The sequence below is a fragment of the Ovis aries genome, chromosome 18, assembly GCF_016772045.2.
Source record: "Ovis aries strain OAR_USU_Benz2616 breed Rambouillet chromosome 18, ARS-UI_Ramb_v3.0, whole genome shotgun sequence".
In the NCBI taxonomy this organism is placed as follows: domain Eukaryota; kingdom Metazoa; phylum Chordata; class Mammalia; order Artiodactyla; family Bovidae; genus Ovis; species Ovis aries.
The window spans coordinates 67,458,594-67,477,920 of NC_056071.1; the positions used below are offsets into that span (position 1 = coordinate 67,458,594).

At 68.7% G+C, this 19,327-nt stretch overlaps 1 protein-coding gene across 6 annotated transcripts in view; it reads left to right on the top strand.

The window, feature by feature from the left end:
• The window catches only part of MTA1 (metastasis associated 1), a 33,506-nt gene that overhangs the window by 13,478 nt on the left and 701 nt on the right, over positions 1-19,327 (top strand). The window contains exons 3-20 of one of the 6 annotated variants that reach the window (XM_027957490.3): positions 2,871-2,964; positions 5,258-5,308; positions 5,687-5,813; positions 6,248-6,311; positions 7,980-8,097; positions 10,820-10,922; positions 11,548-11,647; positions 12,014-12,202; positions 13,250-13,324; positions 13,402-13,460; positions 13,827-13,942; positions 14,173-14,324; positions 14,428-14,617; positions 14,692-14,781; positions 15,449-15,601; positions 15,724-15,759; positions 18,850-18,881; positions 19,173-19,324. In XM_027957490.3, coding sequence (XP_027813291.1) covers positions 2,871-2,964; positions 5,258-5,308; positions 5,687-5,813; positions 6,248-6,311; positions 7,980-8,097; positions 10,820-10,922; positions 11,548-11,647; positions 12,014-12,202; positions 13,250-13,324; positions 13,402-13,460; positions 13,827-13,942; positions 14,173-14,324; positions 14,428-14,617; positions 14,692-14,781; positions 15,449-15,601; positions 15,724-15,759; positions 18,850-18,881; positions 19,173-19,324 — 1,901 coding nt within the window. Of the gene's footprint in view, positions 1-2,870; positions 2,965-5,257; positions 5,309-5,686; positions 5,814-6,247; positions 6,312-7,979; positions 8,098-10,819; positions 10,923-11,547; positions 11,648-12,013; positions 12,203-13,249; positions 13,325-13,401; positions 13,461-13,826; positions 13,943-14,172; positions 14,325-14,427; positions 14,618-14,691; positions 14,782-15,448; positions 15,602-15,723; positions 15,760-15,881; positions 18,741-18,849; positions 18,882-19,172; positions 19,325-19,327 lie in introns of those variants that run through there. The other 5 variants (XM_042235639.2, XM_042235641.2, XM_042235637.2 and 2 more) reach the window with 5 other exon arrangements.

Here is a 19,327-nt window from a genome sequence, read left to right on the forward strand (position 1 = left end):
CCTCCATGCCAGGCCGGTCAGGGCACTTATCCCCCAAAGATCAGACTTGGCTTGCGGCTGCACCCCAGCCCCACGACCACGCTCGCCAGGACCAGGCGTGGGTGGGAAGTCGGGGCCCCCGGAGTCCCAGCGCGGGGCTGGCTGCAGTGAGCCCGTGCTCCCGGATGGCCTCAGGCTGGGGCTGGGGCCTGGCCAGGGTGTGCCGTGGGGTGGCCTCGCTGTTGGAGCCTGGGCCCTGGGGCACCTCCCCTGCCCCCTGCTCACCGCCTGCTGGGGCCACAGGGCAAGAGGGCTCCCCCATGCCTGCTGCTGCGACGGGATCAGGCAGTCACCCCCATGTGGTGGGTCTGGCACCGGCTGAGGGCGCAGCTCAGGGCCAGGCCTCTGCCCCCAGCGTCTCCTCGGCCAGTGGGGCCGCGGCGGCTGGGCTCTCAGAGCAGCCGTGGGGCCCTTGCTCTGGCTGCGGCCCTCCCCCTTGATCCCTGCCCGTGGCAGCCCGGGGCCTCCGCAGGTGGGGCGGGGGAAGGCGGATTGCAGGAGCCAGGGCGCGCAGCCCTCTGCCGCGGTCTGGCTGGTCCTCAGCCCCGTGCCCTGCCCGCCTCCCTGCCGTGGGGCATGGGGCTCGATCCCGGCTGGAGAGGCGGTCGCAGCCTGGGCGAGCGCGGCTCAGGCAGAGGCTGCAGGCCGGTCAGCCGGAGGGCTCTTACCCTGACATTGGCCGGGGCCTGGCAGCCCCACGCACGTGGGAGGTGGGGAAGGGCAAGCTCCGGGGTCAGACCTGAGCCGCTGTCCCCACGAAACGCCTGCCCTTGGCCGGTGGCCTGGGGGGCGGGAAGACGGAAGGGCAGCTTCCTTGTGAGGCCCGTCACGACGGCTGGGGACAGGGCTGACGCGGGCGCAGCTGATGAGGGAGACTCGGCCACTGCTGTGGTTGGTGGGGCTGGGAGACTCGGGGGGAAGTAACCCCTGGAAGGTGCTTGTGGAAACTGGGACGAAATCACAGAGAGAGAGAAGTCAGTCAAGTGGAGGATCCTCCGGGGGCCCGGCGGCCAGCCAGCAGGGGTCAGAGGGACAGGGGCTTCGCAGGCGGAGAAGCGACCGAGGAAATGCTCCCCCACCCCACCTGCCCCCACGGCCTTCCTCCCAGAGCCGCAGGCCTGCCCAGCCCCAGGACAGCGGATGCCCCTGCGGAAGGGTGCCCTGCAGGTGTCTGGCCCGTCTCCACGCCATCGCCCCGGAGCGGCCTGGGGGGGGTGCGGGGGTTCCCAGCAGGCGGAGCAGGCAGGCCCTGGAATGGCCTGTGGCGGGCGGAGGGGAGCGGGCCGCGTGGCAGGCGGGGCCGCCCCCGCGCTTTGCTGCTCCTCTGTGAAGGAGAGCAAGTGGACAGTGAGCTTTCTTTAGGAAAAGCGCAGTTGCTGTCGTCCTATGGGTTGGGGTCTGCGTCTCTGCTGATTCGCCCCCTCCCCTCTGACCCCGCAAACCCTCCTCGAGCTGCGCCTGCCACCCCCTTCCCTGAACCTCCCAGGACTGGGGGCTTCTGTGAGCTTGCGAGGGGACTGCTGAGTTTCCCTCTTAGGAGTCTGATTGGGTTTGTATCGGATCTGCCTTGACTGCGTGGAAACGTAAGTCTTTGTGCCGCTGGAGCAGATGACTTGCTGTTTTGTAAGGACGGAGAGGCCTGCTGTGGGGGTGGGAGGGGCAGACCCTCGGGGCGGGGCTGTGGGGGGCCCGGCAGGCTCCCCCTAGGAATTAGAAGGCAGATTTCAGAGTGAGGTCAGAACCTGGGTGTGGGAATCTCCGCAAAGTCCAGCAAGGGGCACCAAGTAGGTGTCGCCAAGCCCGACAGGACATCCCCTGCGCGCCGCACTGTCATCCTGGTGGAGGACCCATTGGGGCGTCTGCTCCCGGGCAGGGCCCCCTGGGGGCGCGCTCGGCGATGGTGCCCTGAAGATGCGAGCCCGGCTGCTCCGTGGTTGGCCTCCCGGCTCCGTCCAGTCGCTGCTGCCATCCTGTTGAGGTGCCGGGTGTCTGCGTCTGTCAGAGGCCCCTCGCCCTCCCCAGCTCGGCGGATGGCCTCCAGACTGTTTCTAGCGATTGCTTTTTGGTCTGGAAATCACAGTGCGCAAAACTCGGGACGCCCGTGAGTCCTGCAGACTGCGTCCCGATGGGCCTGGCCACGCTCAGGACAGGCGTGCCACCTGCAAGTATTCTGGACCTTAGTTTTCCCTGAAGACATCTTGGTTCTCGTCACGTCCCTTGTAGGCTGGAGGGAGGCTGTGTGCCCTCCGAAGTCTCTGTGGCGACCTTGTAAAGCAGCAGAGAGGGTAACACTTACTTTACATCAGGAACGCGAAAAGCTCTGAAGACTTCCTTGAAAGGTTCCTGGTCTAATGGAGTTGAATAACTAGAAGTTACATGCTTTGTGTAAAGAGACTTTATTTAACCTACCGTGAAAATTTCTTCAGTGTTTTACTGTTAAAAACGCCGTGGACGCTGCTAGTTTAAACAGTCTTCTCCGGGGGAGGCGAGCGCCCCTGGCTCTGCGGCGTCCTGGCAGCCACTCGCTCGGGGCCTCGTGGGCCTCGGCAGCCTGACTGTCCCGGGCCGTGGCGACCGCTCCCGCCCAGGTGCCCGCGTCCCTCGAGGCTCGGGCTCTCCTCACGAGGTGGCTGGGACCGGCGCCCCGTCCTTGGTCGTGCCTGTCTGGTGCCCGCTCGCAGGGGCGCGGGCGGCTTTAGGTCCGCTGAGCCTCCCCGGCCCTGGCCGGCGTGCCCTGCCCCTTGGCTCCCTGTGCTGGCCCCTGCCCCCACCCGAGGCCCTGCATGGGGCCGCCCCTGCGAGGGCGCTCAGGGCCCACCTTGCTGTTGCAGACGGCCAGCGGGAACGTGGAGGCCAAGGTGGTGTGCTTCTACCGGCGCCGAGACATCTCCAGCAGCCTCATCGCCCTGGCCGACAAGCACGCCAGTGAGTCCTCCCGCGCGCCGCCCCGTGCCCCGGGGCCTTCAGCCGGGGGCGGGACTGCTGTCCGTGTGCTCGCGTGGACTGCCCCTTGCACAGTGCAGGGGCCACAGGCCTGGGGGTGGGCCACGCAGGGTGGGCGCCTCTGGCGGGGGCGGGCTCCACCTGTGGGTTCCGGCCCGCGTGCTCGCATGCGTACCTCCTATCGACAGCGTCCTTGTGGCACGAGCCTCCGTCCAGTGCAGGACCTGGTGCTCTGCCCAGAGGGGCAGGGGTGGGGTTCAGGGCCGCTGGGCCCTCCCAGAGCCTGTGCCCACCAGCCTGGTACTGCCTGCGGCCTCCCGGTGCTGAGCAGAGGAGGTGCGGTGTTAGTGGGCCCGGCCCCATCTGCGCCATCCCGATGGTCAGGGCCCTGAGGCGGGCCGGGGGTCTGTGTGGCCCGGGCATAGCCAATGGTGGGCAGTCTCCCGTGTCCCTGCCCAGCCCTGAGTGACAGCAGCCCTGGCCCTCTGCTCACGGTGGCGGCCGTGTCCACGGGCCCAGCTCTCCTGCCCTTGGGCCCCAGGGGAGCTTGTCCAAGCGTTAGGTCACGAGACCTGCGGGGAGTGGGTCCCCCCGAAGGAGGGAGCTGGCGGGGCTGGGGAGGCCCCCACACCCGGCTCAGGGCAGGGCCTCCGTCTCCCCAGGATCCTCCGTCTCATTGGGCCAGGGTGGACCAGGGGAGTGGGAAGGATACTCGGGCCTCTTCTGGCAGGAGGGATGGAGGCTGGGTGGGCGCCCACTGCGTGGTCGGATCTGCTGCTAGAGCTGCTTCTGGGCCTGGAGCCCGAGGCATGAGCTCGCGCCCCGCCCCGCTAGCACAGATGCCCCGGGCCCGTGGGCCTCCCCAGAGCAGGAACGCCCTCACCGGGTCTGCAGGCCTTGGGCTGCCTGCCCGGCCCTGCTCACAGGTGCATGGGCCTCCCGCAGAGCTGTCCTGAGAGCCGGACCTTGCCTGAGGAGCAGTGGGCGTGGGACAGGCCCTTCCAGGAACCCCAGAGCGAGTGCGGGGCTCGGGAACTGGTGGGGTGTGTGGGTGAGGCCCCAGCTCTGAGCCCAAGGCCAGGACTCGCTGGATCCCAGAGGGAGGGGCTTTGGCCCCAGGGGCTGTGTGCCCCTGGGTTCCTTGACGCTGGGTACCACAGCCCATTCATGTCTGCGGCTGCAGAGCCACGCAGAGACTCCTGGTCTCCTGGGGGCAGGGGTCAGCCTGGCCGAAGCCCTGGCTGCCCCTGAGGCCGCAGTGTGGCTCCTGGCCGCTCCTCGTGTTACTGACGGTTGGGAGCCCCGGTGGGCCTGTGTCGGCGTGAGGAGGGCGAGGTCTGCGGCCATGATAAAAGGGGCCCCAGGGCCTGACTCTGGCCCCGGCTCCTTGCTGCTCTGCCGGGCCGGCGAGGCTGCCCCTGGATGGTATGAGCACCAGTGTGGGCTGGGGGCCGTCTGAGTGTGGGTGACCCCCTTGCGTGGGGCTGCCCTGGGGTCCCCAGGGGTGGGCAGGGTGTGACGTGGCTGCAGTGTGGGTGGGTGCCCAGGTCCCTGTGGCCCCCGCCCAGATAGCCTGGCTCGGCCTCCTCCCCAGCTGCCCGCACCCCAGCCCCGCCCGCCGGCTGCAGAGCTGTGGACTCTGGGGGGCAGCGCGGGTCCCTGCGCAGCCGCCACAGGGGGGCAGCAGAGGGCTGCAGGCCGCACAGGGGCCCGAGCCTGCTCCATGCAGCCTCCTGGGGGCCTCGGGGTGGAGGGTCGTCTGGCTGTGGGCTTGGCTTTCCCTGTCCTCCTGCGTAGCCCCAGACCACCACTGCCAAGGGCACTCCCGCCCCAGGCCTGCCTGTGCGGAGTCCACATCCTGGAGGCCCCCCGCTGCCCCCCACATGCCAGACTTCCAGGCTCTCCCTGTGGGCGCCAGTGTCTTAGCCATGGGGGGTGGCTGAGGACCCCGGGCAGGAAGCTGTGCCGCTGATCTGGCTTGGGGACCCATCCTGCCCCCACCTGGTGCCCTGGGCCCTATTCTCCGGAAGGTCTGCCTCCCGCCGACTTTGCCCAGACAGGCCAGCCCAGGCTGGTCTGGGGTCTGCTTGGAGGCGTGGGTGGCGTGGGCGTGGGGGTGGGCAGGGCCGAGGTCAGCTAGGTGGGACGTCCTCTGGCTTTGGCTGGGTGGTCTGCGGGCTCCTGTCCACCTTGCCTCCCAGCCTCACCCCCTCAGCCAGGCTGGGTGCTGAGGCTGACCTGCTGTCTGGGCGCTGTCTGTCTGTCTGCTGTATAGCCCTGTCAGTCTGCTATAAGACCGGATCGGGGGCCGACGCCGGCGAGGAAGGTAAGAGCCGCCCTTGCCGGAGGGTCCTGGCGCCTGTGCGCCGGGCTGCATGCCCGCCCCTGCCTGCCTGCGGTGAGGTGGGCCTGCGGAGGCCCCTGCAGCTTGGCCTTGAGGGGGTTCTGGTGCAGGGGGGCACGGGACATGGCTGTGGGGTCTCTGCCCCCCGGCCCTGGACGTGCAGCAGCGGCCGCCTCGTCTCCCCTGTCTCCCCTCGGCTGGCTCAGGACACGTCCTCCTTCCTGATGAGACTTCCCGGCTGCGGGCTGCTGGGGCGGCTGGGCTAGAGTGCCTGCCGGGGCCCCCTGCGGGGCGGGGGCCGGGGGAGCCAGCGGGTGGGTCTGTTCGGTGGCCTGAGTCCATGTCCGCTCTGTCCTTCAGGAGAAATAGAGGAGGAGATGGAGAACCCGGAGATGGTAGACCTGCCTGAGAAGCTCAAGCACCAGCTGCGGCATCGGGAGTTGTTCCTGTCCAGACAGCTGGAGTCCTTGCCTGCCACGCACATCAGGTACCGGAGGCCTGGGCGGGGACCGCACGTCAGGGGCCGCAGGCCCGGGTGGTGGGGACCGCACGTCAGGGGCCACAGGCCTGGGCAGGGACCGCACATCAGGGGCCGCAGGCCTGGGCAGGGGACCGCACGTCAGGGGCCGCAGGCCTGGGCAGGGAGCACAGGTCAGGTACCCCAGGCCTGGGCGGGGACCGCACGTCAGGGGCCGCAGGCCTGGGCAAGGACCGCACGTCAGGGGCCGCAGGCCTGGGCAGGGACCGCACGTCAGGGGCCGCAGGCCTGGGCGGGGACCACTACCGCAGGCCTGGGGCAGGGAGCACAGGTCAGGTACCCCAGGCCCGAGCGGGGGACCGCACGTCAGGGGCCGCAGGCCTGGGTGGGCACGGGAGCACCCGCCCGCCCTGATGCCCGCCCTCCTGTGTCCTGCCTCGCAGGGGGAAGTGCAGCGTCACTTTGCTGAATGAGACCGAGTCCCTCAAGTCCTACCTGGAGCGGGAGGTGAGGCTCCCCCGCCCCCCGAGGGGCACAGCTTGTCTTGCTGGGGGCGGGGAGGCCCGTGGCAGCTGCCCTGGTTGCCGTCTGGGCTTCCCCAGCAGGCGGGTGCCCACCCAGCCGTCCTGGCGGCCATGTCCCGGCCACACTGCGCCGACCCAGCGTTGCTGGCCGGGCAACTGGAAGCGTCTGAGTTTGTGAAACGGGTCGTCAGTGCTGCCTGGGCCAGGGGACCAACCTCGTCCCACTGGTGGACGGGCCTTGCGGTGATGCCCAAGCTCCTCACCCTGTGGCCGCTGTCCTTCCCGCTGTGACCCCCAGGGTGGGTGGTTCTGGCGGGCTTGCCTGTCTATCGTCCCCTCTCCCGAGAAACGTGATGATCAGAGCCGTCTCCAGAGGACACACGCGTGTCCCTGGAGCAGCAAGACGTATCTCCAGGGAAGCAGGGGGGCCACCAGGGGTCGCCGCAGCGGGGCTCGGGCGTTATCCTGCAAGGGCAGGTCAGGGCACGGCCAAGGGGACACGTGCCGCTGGCTCCCAGGGGACCTGCCCATGGACCCCTGCAGTTCCTGCCGGAGTGTCATCCCCTGCGGGTGGCACCCTCCCCAGGCAAGGCCAGGCTCTCCCGGGGCCCTGAGGAGCGAGCGGAGGGGGCGGTGTGGACTGGGAGTGCAGGTGGCTGCCGGTGCCAGCGGTCCGGCGATCCAGCGAGGGCGGCCTGGTGTGCAGCCTCCCTGATGCCTGACTCGGGTTGGAGAACCGCCAGGCGAGAGCCTGGAGTCGGCGCAGAGGAACTGCTGGGGCAGCCCGGCCCCCCCGGGAGCCCCTGCCTGCGGGAGGCCTGGTGTGGCCTGGAAAGGTGGCGGGCAGAGCCAGGCCATGGCCCCAGACAGCTTCCCCTGGGGAGCGGACGCGTGGCCTGCAGTTGGGAAAGGACCCCCGGTGGCAGCCGCCCGAGCAGTGCCGTGGCGGCTGTGAGCAACCTCTGGAGGCACATGGGTCCTGCCGAAGCACCGCGTGTGCCTCTGGGGTGCACAGCGGGCGTCTTCTGCTGTTCTCCTTCACCCGTCTGGGGAAGGGGGTGCCTCCGAGGAGAGGGGGGTGGCCCAGGCGAGGGGCTGGCCGCACAGGCGCACAGCTGCAGCCCACGGGACCTACGCCCAGGAGCCCTTGGCCCTGATGCGGGGGCAGCCCCTGCCCGCTGCCACCTGGGGCTGAGGGCTGTGGGGGCACAGCCACAGTGGAGTCAGGGGCACAGCGGGGGCACGGGGCCAGGTAGACCCTGCGGGATACAGGGAGGCGCCAGGGGAAGCCCTGGGTGGCAGGCTTGCTCTCGAGAAGCGGCCCAGGCCGGCTCTATGCCGCTTCCTGGGGGCCAAGGACGGTGCCCACGGGCTGGGGGCAGCCAGCTCTGGGCGCCAGGCCCGGGACGTCCTGTCACGTGGCTGCTCTGTGTGTCTCCTGTGACAACTGCATGGGAGCCCTGCCGTCTCCTCCGAGGCCAAGCCCAGAGTCTGTCAGCTTTGTTCCCAGACGTCTTCGGGGTTTTGCTGCTGTTAAATGCCTCTGTAAACTAAGCTGCAGGCTTGCCGCTGACGGGCTCGAGGCGGCTCGTGGGCTGCCCGCGTGGCCGCGGCGCTGAGCGTGACAGCCCCGCCCCGCGCTGCTTTCCAGGACTTTTTCTTCTACTCCCTGGTCTACGACCCCCAGCAGAAGACCCTCCTGGCAGACAAGGGGGAGATCCGGGTGGGGAACCGGTACCAGGCGGACATCACCGACCTGCTGAAAGAAGGTGGGTGGGGGCGCGGCGGGCCCAGCACCCCAGCGCCTGTCGCTGGACCCTCCACGCTACCTGGAGACGTTGTTTCCTCTTAGCAGCTGTTTTCATAACTTTTTAAAAGCTCTTTCTCTGTTCAAAGAGCTCGTTTGAGTGATTGCTGGTATCACTGACTTCTGGTGGACGGTGCTGTCCACGAGGCCACCGTGCTCAGGGGACAAAGTGCCCGGCTCCCCTGCCCGCTCAGGCCTCCAGCGGCCCGGGGTCACGGGTGGGCCTGACCCCTTCCTGCAGCTCACTCTGTCCCCATGCACGCAGCACAGAGGAACTCGGGCCCCGATGACCCCCCAGGCCTTGCTTCCTGCAGGGGCCCCATGGTTGACAGCAGACCTGCCGTGAGTGGCCCTCGTCCCTCGGGTGGTGGCCTCGCCCAGGCACGTGGGGCTGACGCAGCGGGCCGCGGGGGTCCACGCTCGTGGGCGTCCTGTCCTCTCCCGTCCTGCTCGCGCGGCTCGGTGAGGCGGGTCTGGCAGCTGGACCGCACACGTGCTTAGCCTCGGGGCATTTGGGCACCTTGCTCTCTTTGGAGCCGGTGTCCCCGCAGAGCTGGCCCCGTGTGAGGTGCCCAGGCCGCCTGGGGTCCCCGGTCCCTCGTGGAGCGCGTGGCCGCTCTGCTCTCGTCCTCAGGCGGCCCTGGCGAGCATCTCCCGCATGGGTGGGGCGTGGGCCAGGCCTGGCTCCCCTCTGCTCTGCACCGCAGGCTCCTCTGTGCAGGAATCCCCAGAAGCCCCCTCTCCGCGGCTGCCGCGCCTCCCGACCCCCAGCTGCTCCGCTCACCCTGGGCCCTGCTCTTGGCCCGTGTGCACGTTTCCTGTAGCACACACGTGTGGCACACCTCACTCGGACCTCACTCACACGCTCACACCCGCCTCCGTGCCGGGGCCTCGGTCTCCATTTCGGGGCGCCTGCTTGTCTGCTGAGCCAGGCTCGTGGGAAGCGGGTGGTGGGGCGGCTCCCCCGTCCGCCCTGCGTGTCCAGCTCCGTCGCAGGCGGGCCTGGCCGCCCCTCCCTCCGGCCCCATGAGCACTCGCATCATCCTGGGGGCCCCCGCACTGCATCTCCCGCACAGACACCCCTCCGGGGTCAGGCGTCCTTGGGAGTCCCCGGGGCCCCTCAGGCCTGTGCTCCCGCGGGGTGGCTAAGGGTTCCTGGTGAGGCCTCAGGAGGACGCTGGTGGCTCAAGTGTCCAAAGAGCTCACGTTGCCCACCGCCTGGGTGCTCGGCGGGGTTGAGCCTCTGTTCTCAGGGGCCCTGGGCGAGCCCTGCTCACAGCCCAGGCTTTTCCCGCTCCTGACTCGGGGACCCTGGCGAAGGCCTCAGCCTGCTGTCTCCCCGTGCCTCCTGGGGCATGGACCCTGCCAGTGTGAACCTGTGCCCCGTCTGTGAGTGTGTGTGGCGGCCACAGAGTGTGCCGTGATGCTGCCCGCCCGCTGGCGTGGCACTGGGACGGGGGTGCCACTGCACCTGGGGCTCTGGGCCTGGCTGCCTGGCCACGTCACTGGGGCCTAGATCCAAGGGGAGGGTCCCTGGCTTCCCTGGGGAGGGTCTCAGTGCCATGTAGCTGCCAGGAGGGAGTGCACCATGCCCATCCTCCAGACGCCCCATTGCGTCCCACAGACCTGGCACCCCAGGCTCTCGGATCTCCGCGCCCCATCCCTGGATCAGCCCTGCATGTCTGCGGTGCCGGGCTTCCCTTCCATGGGCCCCTGGCCCAGCGCGCCCCTGTAGCCCGCCAGGGTGACCTCCCCAGGGCGAGGGGGCACGTGTCTCCCCAGTGACTTTCAGCCGTGCCGGCCCTACTGACCCATGCCCACCCCAGGCTCCATGGGCTTCCCGAGTGCACAGGGGTCCTGGGCCTGGAAGCGGGTTCCTGCCAAGAGTGACCGTGGCCGAGGGCGTCTGCAGGTGTTCAGCTCAGGCGCCCGAGTTGAGGGTGGGTGTGATGTGTCCTCCATGCCAGCCCAGCCACGCCGGGTGGGCATTCTGCAGACCCTCCTCGTGGCCCCATGCCCCCTGCTGATCAGAGCACACTGGCCCTTGGCACAGGTGCTGCCCAGGACAGAAGCGTCCATGGCTGGGCCCTGGGCTCCCCCGTGCCACCCACAGGCCGAGGGAGAAGCTGCCCTGAGACGAGGCCTCCGGCCTCAGGACCCCGGGTGGTGGGCGAGTGTCTGCTGAGCTGGCATCAGCGCACTGGTGGTGAGGGGCTGGCACGGGGGGCCGGGCGCGGTGGCACCCAGCCCTGCGGTGTCTTAGGGTAAAGAGCTCGACCGCTCAGATCCGGACTGCCCGCCCTTCCCCCCATGGCTGCGCTGCTGGTGCCGTCCCGGTGGTTCCTCCGACGCCCGGGGGCCCACACCCAGACCCCACTCCAGAGGCGAAGGCTTGCCCCATGCCACGCTTGCCCCGGAGCGCCGACCGGACCGCGTCCGTGTGTGTGTGTGTGTGTGTGTGTGTGCGCACAGGCGTGCCGTGTCCCCGCCCCGGATTCACTCACCCTCTCCCTCCCTGCAGAAGGCGGTGCTCCCGCTTCACCCCAGTAGGCCAGGCCAACCCTGGCTCCAAGCTCTCACGAGAGCCTCGGGGCTCTTCCGCAGCCCCGGCGGCCTCGCCCCGGCGGCCTCGCCCCGGCGGCCTCGCCCCGGCGGCCTCACCCCGCGGCATCCCTTCTCCACAGGCGAGGAGGACGGCCGAGACCAGTCCAAGCTGGAGACCAAGGTGTGGGAGGCCCGCAACCCGCTTGTGGACAAGCAGATTGACCAGTTCCTGGTGGTGGCCCGGTGGGTGCCCGGCAGGCAGGGCACAGGCTGGCGCGGCCTGGACGCTCGCCCGCTCTGGTGGGCTCTGGGACGTCTGTTCCTTGGGGTGTTGCCCAGCGAGGGCACACGAGGCCAGCGGGGCGGGGCCCACTCTGTCACGACCCTTCTGTGGTCCCCAGGGAGGCCTGGCCCTTCCTGCGTGCAGAGCTGGCTCTGAGGGGCTGCTCAGGGCCCCCCGGCATGCCGGGGTTCTTCCCGCAGACTGCGGGGTGGGATAGGGTGCCTGTCCAGCTCCAAAACCGGGCGGAGGCTGCTGGGGCGGATGTGGCCAAGGCCCAGGCCTCCTGGACACGCGCACCTCTTATGAGGCCGCCGCCCTGGCCCCCACTGGGCAGCTCCGGTGAGCACTCAGGCCACATGCTCCCCCAGCCCCGCCCCGGGCTGGGCGCCATCCAGCTCTGGAACCCAAAGGCTGTCTCGGGAGAAGAGCTCTGTGGAGACAGGCAGAGTCCCCGAGCTCCAGAGCAGAGCGCTCCTCCCCGAGACAGCCGAGTCTGGGCCCCTCTGCATGTCTGGCGTGGCCTGCCTGGCCTCCTCCTTGTCTGCTCCAGCGGTCAGCGTCTCTTCCCCTCCCCGCCCCCCCCAGCTCTGTGGGTACCTTTGCCCGGGCCCTGGACTGCAGCAGCTCCGTCCGGCAGCCCAGCCTGCACATGAGCGCCGCGGCCGCCTCCCGGGACATCACCCTGGTAAGTGGGTGCTGGCCAAGCAAGGCCCAGCACGTCTGCTCAGGCCAAGCCCCTGGGCACGGCCCCACCCAGGGCAGGGCTCTCAGTGGCCCCGCGTGGCAGCCCTGTCTTCGCACAGGCTCAGGCTGACCTGCACATCCTGGGGCCGCCCTGCTCCTTCCTCCGGCCCTGTCTCAGGCAACAAGTCTCCCAGAAGGAGGCTCACGTGCCCCGGGCGGGCCCTGCCTGCCCACGGCTCTCTCCCCACATTCTCCCCAGAGGCCCGAGCCTGTGGCCTTCCACATGTGACCCAGGTGTGTCCGCCATCTGGGCTGGGGCTAGGTCCCAGCACAGGGCCCCGGTGACCCTGCCTCCCGCCCTGCACAGTTCCACGCCATGGACACGCTGCACCGGAGCGTGTACGACGTCGCCAAGGCCATCTCAGCCCTGGTGCCGCAGGGCGGGCCCGTGCTCTGCAGGGATGAGATGGAGGAGTGGTCAGCCTCGGAGGCCAGCCTTTTCGAGGAGGCCCTGGAAAAGTACGGGAAGGACTTCACAGACATTCAGCAAGACTTCGTGAGTTCCGCGGGGCGGGCTCAGGGCCGCGCTGGTCCCCAGCTCTCTGTCCCTGTCCCCTCGCCTGTTAGAGGCGCCTGCTGCGCCTCCAGGTCCTCGCTGGCCCTCAGGCCCCGGGCGTGTTTGAGTCCGGTGGTTTTTAACCAGCCGAGCTTCCGCATACGTCCTTGGAAGTGTTCCCCAGTGAGTGCGTGGGAATCAAGTCTGCAGGGATCCCTCACTCTCACGGCCCCTAAAACACACTTGAGCTCATCTGAAAGGAGGTGAAATGCTGGTCATTCAGAGGAGCAGGTCCGTGCGGAGAGGGCAGCAGGGCGGCCGAGCCGGCCTGACCACAGGCCCTAGGGAGAGGCTGGAGTGCAGCAGCCTTGCCCGCGTCTGATACCCACCAGCATCTCCACTGGAACAGATGAAGCTGGTGCCGGGCTCGCTGCAGGAGGTGAACAGGTGTGGCCCGGAGGCCCTCAGGGCGCCCTGCAGAGCCCTGGTGCTGCGGGTGCAGGCTGAGCCCTGAGCCGGCCCCTTGACCGACATGCTGGAGTGTGCCGAAACCTCAGCAGGGGGGCACGGGCTCCCCACCAGAAATAAGCGGAGCGCGCCCCCCACAGGCCCCGGGCACCTCACGCTCCCGTGTGACGGCCCAGGTGCAGGAGGCACGTAGCCTGCGATCAGCTCACCCCAGCGGATGTGGGTGAAGGTGCTCAGGGGAGGCAAGGCCCGCAGGCGGCGCAAGCCCTGCTGGACTTGGACTTGGCCTGTGAGCCCGGGGTGACGCCAGAACCGCGGGAGCAGAGGGTTCTCGCATGTGCAGCCCACAGCCTGGAGGGCTCGGGGACCTGAGTGCCTCCTGCACCGTCCCCCTTTCCCCGGCACTGTGCACCAGGGGCGGAAGCACCTGCCCACCCAGCCAGCCAGCCAGCCCGGCGCGGGCGCTGCGGCAGGAAGGGAACCTGGGCAGGGCTTCTCAGCCATGCAGTCTGCCCAGGAGGGGGCGAGCCTGGGCGGGGCCCGCCCCCCGCCCCCCGCTGACACACCTGCGTCCCACAGCTTCCCTGGAAGTCGCTCACCAGCATCATTGAGTACTACTACATGTGGAAGACCACGGACAGATACGTGCAGCAGGTGAGGGCCGGCCGGCGCAGGCGGGTCTCCCCGCAGACCCAGCTGCCCGCTTCTGACCCTGTGTTCTGTGCTTTAAGAAACGCTTGAAAGCGGCTGAAGCGGAGAGCAAGTTGAAGCAAGTTTATATCCCCAACTAGTAAGTGTACCCCCGGAGCACCGCCCCCGTGGCTGCACACCCGCGGGTGGGCCAGGCCCGCTGCTGGCCTGATGTGGCTCAGAGTCTGGGCGAGTCGGGGGCCTGTCCTTGAAGCCCAGGATGGCAGGGGTGGTGGGAGGGCAGAACCCAGCCCTGGCTCTCCCTCGGCCAGCCAGGCAGCACCGGGCGTGGAGGCTGGAAGCCGTCCCGCCGGGGGTCTGACTCTGACCCGAGCCCGCGGGGAGAGAGCTGGGGTTGGCAGCCGCCCTGCGGCCCAGAGAGTACGGATGGGGCTGCCGGGGTTCCAGAGCTGTGCACCCGGGGCTCCGTGCTTGCGTGACGCCCTCCCTCTCTCCCCTACCCAAGTAACAAGCCAAACCCGAACCAGATCAGCGTCAACAACGTCAAGGCAGGCGTGGTGAACGGCGCGGGGCCACCAGGCCAGAGCCCTGGGGCCGGCCGGGCCTGCGAGAGCTGTTACAGTAAGTGCCCCCAGGCACACCCTAGTCCGCGGCCCTGGGCACCCCTGCACCGTCCCGGGGACCGGCCTGGGGGCGGGGGTCGCACTCTGCCGGGAGGAGCCCTGATGGGGAGCAAGGGGAGCGCGGTGCCCGGGCCCGGGGTGGTGTGGGCGGGCGGCAGCTGTGGAATGCTCTTTGCCGTCACTGGTTCTGCTTAAGAATCCGTCTATTTTCAACTTTGTTGTCCGTAGCCACCCAGTCTTACCAGTGGTATTCTTGGGGTCCCCCTAACATGCAGTGTCGCCTCTGCGCATCTTGTTGGACATATTGGAAGAAATATGGTGGCTTGAAAATGCCAACCCGGTTAGATGGAGAGAGGCCGGGACCCAACCGCAGTAACATGGTAAGCCCCGCCCCGCGCCCCGCCCCGCCCGCCCGCGCGCCCGCCCCTGCGGCCCGGCCCGCGGTCATGGCGCTGTGTCGGGGCGGCGCGCCCCCTTCCGCAGAGCCCCCACGGCATCCCGGCGCGGAGCAGCGGGAGCCCCAAGTTCGCGATGAAGACGCGACAGGCTTTCTACCTGCACACCACCAAGCTCACGCGCATCGCCCGGCGCCTGTGCCGCGAGATCCTGCGCCCCTGGCGCGCCGCCCGCCACCCCTACACGCCCATCAACGGCGCGGCCATCAAGGCCGAGTGTGAGTGTGCCCGGGGCGGGCGGGGTGGGGTGCTGCCGGCGGGCGCGCGCACTGACCCTGGCGCCCTCCCGCAGGCACGGCTCGGCTGCCGGAAGCCTCCCAGAGCCCGCTGGTGCTGAAGCAGGCCACGCGGAAGCCCTTGGAGGCCGTGCTGCGGTTCCTCGGTGAGCCCGCCCGCAGGGTCCTGTGAGGATTCGGAGTGGTCTTCCCCATGCTGTGCCCTCCTGGGTGGGCTCTGGCCTGGGTGGGAGGCGTGCCCCCCAGGAGGGACGCAGAGGGGCGGCCTGGGGCCTCGAGCATCCCGCTTGTCCGTGGCCCTCCGCTCTGCTGCGCTGGGCTAGGATTCGGTCCCTCCCCCTGTGCCCAAGTTCCCTTGGGAAAGACGCTCGGAGCTGGCGGGCCCCCGGGAGACACAGGCGGCTGTGGCCCCTCCTGCTATCTGGGCTCTGGCCTCTGAGAGCCGCTGAGGGCTGGGGCACTTGGTAGGTGTAGGCCTGCGCCTCCTGGAGCCGGTCTGGTGACCTGTCCATGGTCAGCTGATGGAGACCCTAGTTTATCATCTGGCCAGTGGCCAGCCTGGGCTGTCAGCTTTGTGGCCGCTAAGGGGACCTGCTCATTTGTGGGGATCTGGAGCCTGTGTGCTGGTTGGTGGTCGCCGGTGGGCCCGTCGGCTGGACCAAGGGGTCTAGCCCCAGCCTCTGTCGCTGCCCTCAGGGTGCCCAGGGCGCCACACTGGCGTGCCTACCGGGCCTGGGCTGCCCACACACTCCCGGGTGGTGGGGCTGCCGCTGAGGAGCAGCCTGTGCCCACTTGCCTGTGTTGGCCCTGCAGAGACGCACCCCCGCCCCCCCAAGCCCGACCCAGTGAAGAGTGTGTCTGGTGTGCTCAGCGGCCTGACCCCTGCCAAGTCGGCCCCTGTCATCAACAACGGCTCCCCCACCATCCTGGGCAAGAGGAGCTACGAGCAGCACAACGGGGTCGACGGTGAGTCCGGGGGGTCTCGGGCTCGGCCGGCGTGGCTGTGGGCCTGGGGTGCCCGGCGCCCGCCGCGCCCGCGCCTGCTGACCGTGTGTTCTCTCCTCTCTCCTGCCGCCGGGCGCTGCCAGGCAACGTGAAGAAGCGCCTCTTGATGCCCAGTAGGGGTAAGGCCCGGCCCTCCGCACCTGCCTGTGTGCTGTGCTCACGTGTGTGTGGCGGATGGCTCAGGGCAGTCCACGCGGGCTGGGCCGCGCCCCTAACCCGGCGCCCACCTGTCACTCGGCAGAGACCTTGGGGCTGCCCCTGCCCCCACCCGGGCGCCCCAGCTCGCGAAATGCCCTTCCGTCCGGGCCCAGCGCCGGTCAGTGGACTGTCCTCTGTCGGGCGGCCGTGGCGCCCCTGCCGCCCGCCCGCATGCCGTCAGCCTCAGCTCACGTGGCCGCCCGCCCTGTGCTTGTGACCTTGCCTGCGCCTTGCCTGGTGGGGGGCTGTGGGACCCTAGCCCCTCGGGCGCCGACGGGACAGAGCTGTGGTGTGGCTGGCATGGCTGGGTGGGGGTCTGTGAGGCCCAGGGAAGGCCCAGGCCGGGGCCCCACGGGGAGGTGCACCCGGGGCTGAGACTGTGGGCCCTGTCCCAAGTGGGGGGCTCGTGCCGGGGCGTGAGGCCACCACAGGGCTCCCCTGCTGTTGGGCGCAGCTGGCACTGGCTTCCGGAGTGTGGCTCCCTCGCCCACCCAGTGGTCCCGGGCTGCTCTAGTAGGGGTCACCACGGTGCCAGCGAGGAGCGTTTCAGCCTTGTGGGGGCCAGTGCCCCCGACAGTCAGCCTGTGGCAGGACCAGTGAGGGGGAGGTGAACGGAACCAACAGAAGGGGAACTTAGGGGGATGCACTCAGAGCTCCTCCCGCCAGCCCCTCCCAGCAGCAAGGTCCGGCCTGGCGTGGACACCCCCACGCTGCATCATGGGCAGCCAGCATGGACGTGGCCGGAGCCTTCCCCCAGTCTCAGGACTGGAGACCTGCCGGCCCAGGAGGCTGGCCCAGGCTTGGTTCTTGGATCTCTGGGAGGTGGTGGGAGGCAGTGGCTATCTGGCCCAGCCTGGTCCCCTGGACATGCCCATCTCAGTGTGTCCAGGAGCCCGGCAGGCACCTGCTGAGGGTCAGCTGGTGGCACTGAGGTCGGGTCCTCTCACTCCATCCAGACACAGGCTCTTCCCGCCCCAGGCCCCCTGCTGCCTTGCCCACGACCCCTTGGGGAGCCAGCTCACTTGAGCCTTGCCCCCTTGCTGACCTCCCCCTTCCCCTGGAGCCATCCTTGGGTGTTCTCACAGTCCCTGGTCTCAACAGAGTGGCTGGTCCACTCGGCTGCCCACATCCCACAGGAGGGGAAGCGGGTCTTATCAACAGGGCTTGGGGCTTAGGGCTTGACTTGTAAAGAGCTCTTGATAGCAGTGGGATAAACTCTATTCACTTCCGTCAGTTTTTCCAAAATCCACGTGTTCCCGTAGCTACTTCAGCGCCAGCCCTGGATCCCGGGCGGGCGTCAGGGGCTGCACTCAGGCTCACTGGGGTGCTGTGTGGCGGCCGGAGCAGCGGCAGATGTCAGGACCGGCTCTAGGCCAGGGCCCTGACCCCAGGGGGCCTTAACTCCCTAAGCTGGCCCTCTGTGGCCTGTGGCTGCCTCCGCCCCAGGGCCCCGTGTGTACGTCCCCCACGCTAACTGTGTGCTTTCTTCTCTCTGCCACCCGTCCCTCTGGTAGGCACCTACCTGGGTAAGTAGCACACAGCCCTGAGCGCTGTGTGTAGCTGTGCACACCCGTGGACAGCTCGTGAGCGCTGCAGGCTGGCTGCCGGGGCCCCTGCCCCTGCCTGCTGGGGTTGCGGCTACCCCAAGTTAGGAGGTGCTGCAAATGGGGGCTGGACAGCTATTCCAGGCTCGTCTAGAGTCAGACCTGGGTCAGGAAGCACTTCTGGGAGGAGTTAGATGTGTGTGGCAGAATGCAGGCGGTGGAGACTAGCTCACGTGACCGTATAGTGCACACTGACACGCTCAGCCACGCACTCACCCCAACACGCGTTCACGGGCCCGTGTACGCACACCAACACGAGCTCACGGGCCCGTGTACGCACACCAACGTGCTCACGGGCCTGTGTACTTGCACAGACACCTGCTCATGGGCCCGTGTACGCACACCAACACACTCATGGGCCCACGTACGCACACCAACATGAGCTCATGGGCCCGTGTACTCACACCAACACGAGCTCACGGGCCCGTGTACTCACCAACATGAGCTCACCGGCCCATGTACTAACACCAACACATGCTCACAGGCCCGTATACTCAGACCAGCACATGCTCACAGGCCTGTGTACTCACCGACACACTCACTGGCCCATGTACTCAGACCAGCACGTGCTCACAGGCCTGTGTATTCACCGACACACTCACTGGCCCGTGTACTCAGACCAGCACGTACTCACGGGCCCGTGTACTCAGACCAGCACGTGCTCACAGGCCTGTGTACTCACTGACACACTCACGGGCCCGTGTACTCACTGACACACGGGCCCGTGTACTCACCGACACACTCACGGGCCCGTGTACTCACCGACACACTCACGGGCCCGAGTACGGACACTGCTGCTCTGGTGGCCACGCGCGTAGACTCACTGCACGAGCGCTTGGGAGCTGTGGATCGTTCCGGTTCCCGTTGAAGGTGCAGCCTGTGGCCTGGGACAGTGCCTTTTCTGAGCCGCTGGTAGCGGCTTTCACCGCCAGACCCCCAACCACAGAGAGGAACTGTTAGCTGGAGCGTGGCCTGCTGACCTCTCCTGGGTGCCTCCATCAGCTTCCTGCAGGGCGTCTGGCCCCAGGCCCACTCTGGGGACTGGGAGCCCCTTGGGAGGACGTCTGGTAGCGTCTGAGCCCAGGGAGCGGCTGCCCTGCAGGGCCCCCCTGTCGCTGTTGCCAGGTGTGACTTGGCTGCTCTGTAAACCGGGCCACTGTGGTCCTGCCTCCTCGGGGGAGTGAGCGCAGACCGAGGCTCCTGCACTGCTCCCCTCCCCAGACCGGGGCCCCTGAGAGCCACCTGGGCGAGGCCAGGGCTCGGGAGCTGAGGCCCACCTGGGTGTGGGCTGCAGCTCTGGGGAGATGGAGCCCCGGGCTTCCTGCGTCTCCGCTGTGGGCCCTTGGCATGCGTGTGGGCGCGGCACGTGCCCGCGGGGACCTCATGGCCTGTCCTTCCTCCTGTCAGGTTTGGCCAACCACGGACAGACCAGGCACATGGTGAGCGCAGGGGCCCTGTTCTCCACATGCTCACACACACGTGCTCACACACACGTGGTCACACACATATGCTCCCTGGGCCTTAGCAGGGAGGCTCCAGCCCTGCCAGGCGCTGTGGGAGCATCTGGGAGGCCCCTGGGGACCTGAGGAGGGGTAGGTGTTGGGGTCTTCATGGGGTCTTCGTGGCCCTCGGGGCGCCCCTGCCTCCACTGCCCCTGGGACAGCCACCGTGGGGCTCCTGGGCGCTGCGTGGAGGCCCCGAGCTCCCCTCTCAGGCCTGCCCCACCGCAGGGACCAAGCCGGAACCTCCTGCTCAACGGGAAGGCGTACCCCACCAAGGTGCGCCTCATCCGGGGGGGCTCGCTGCCCCCCGTCAAGCGGCGGCGGATGAACTGGATCGACGCCCCCGACGACGTGTTCTACATGGCCACCGAGGAGACCAGGTG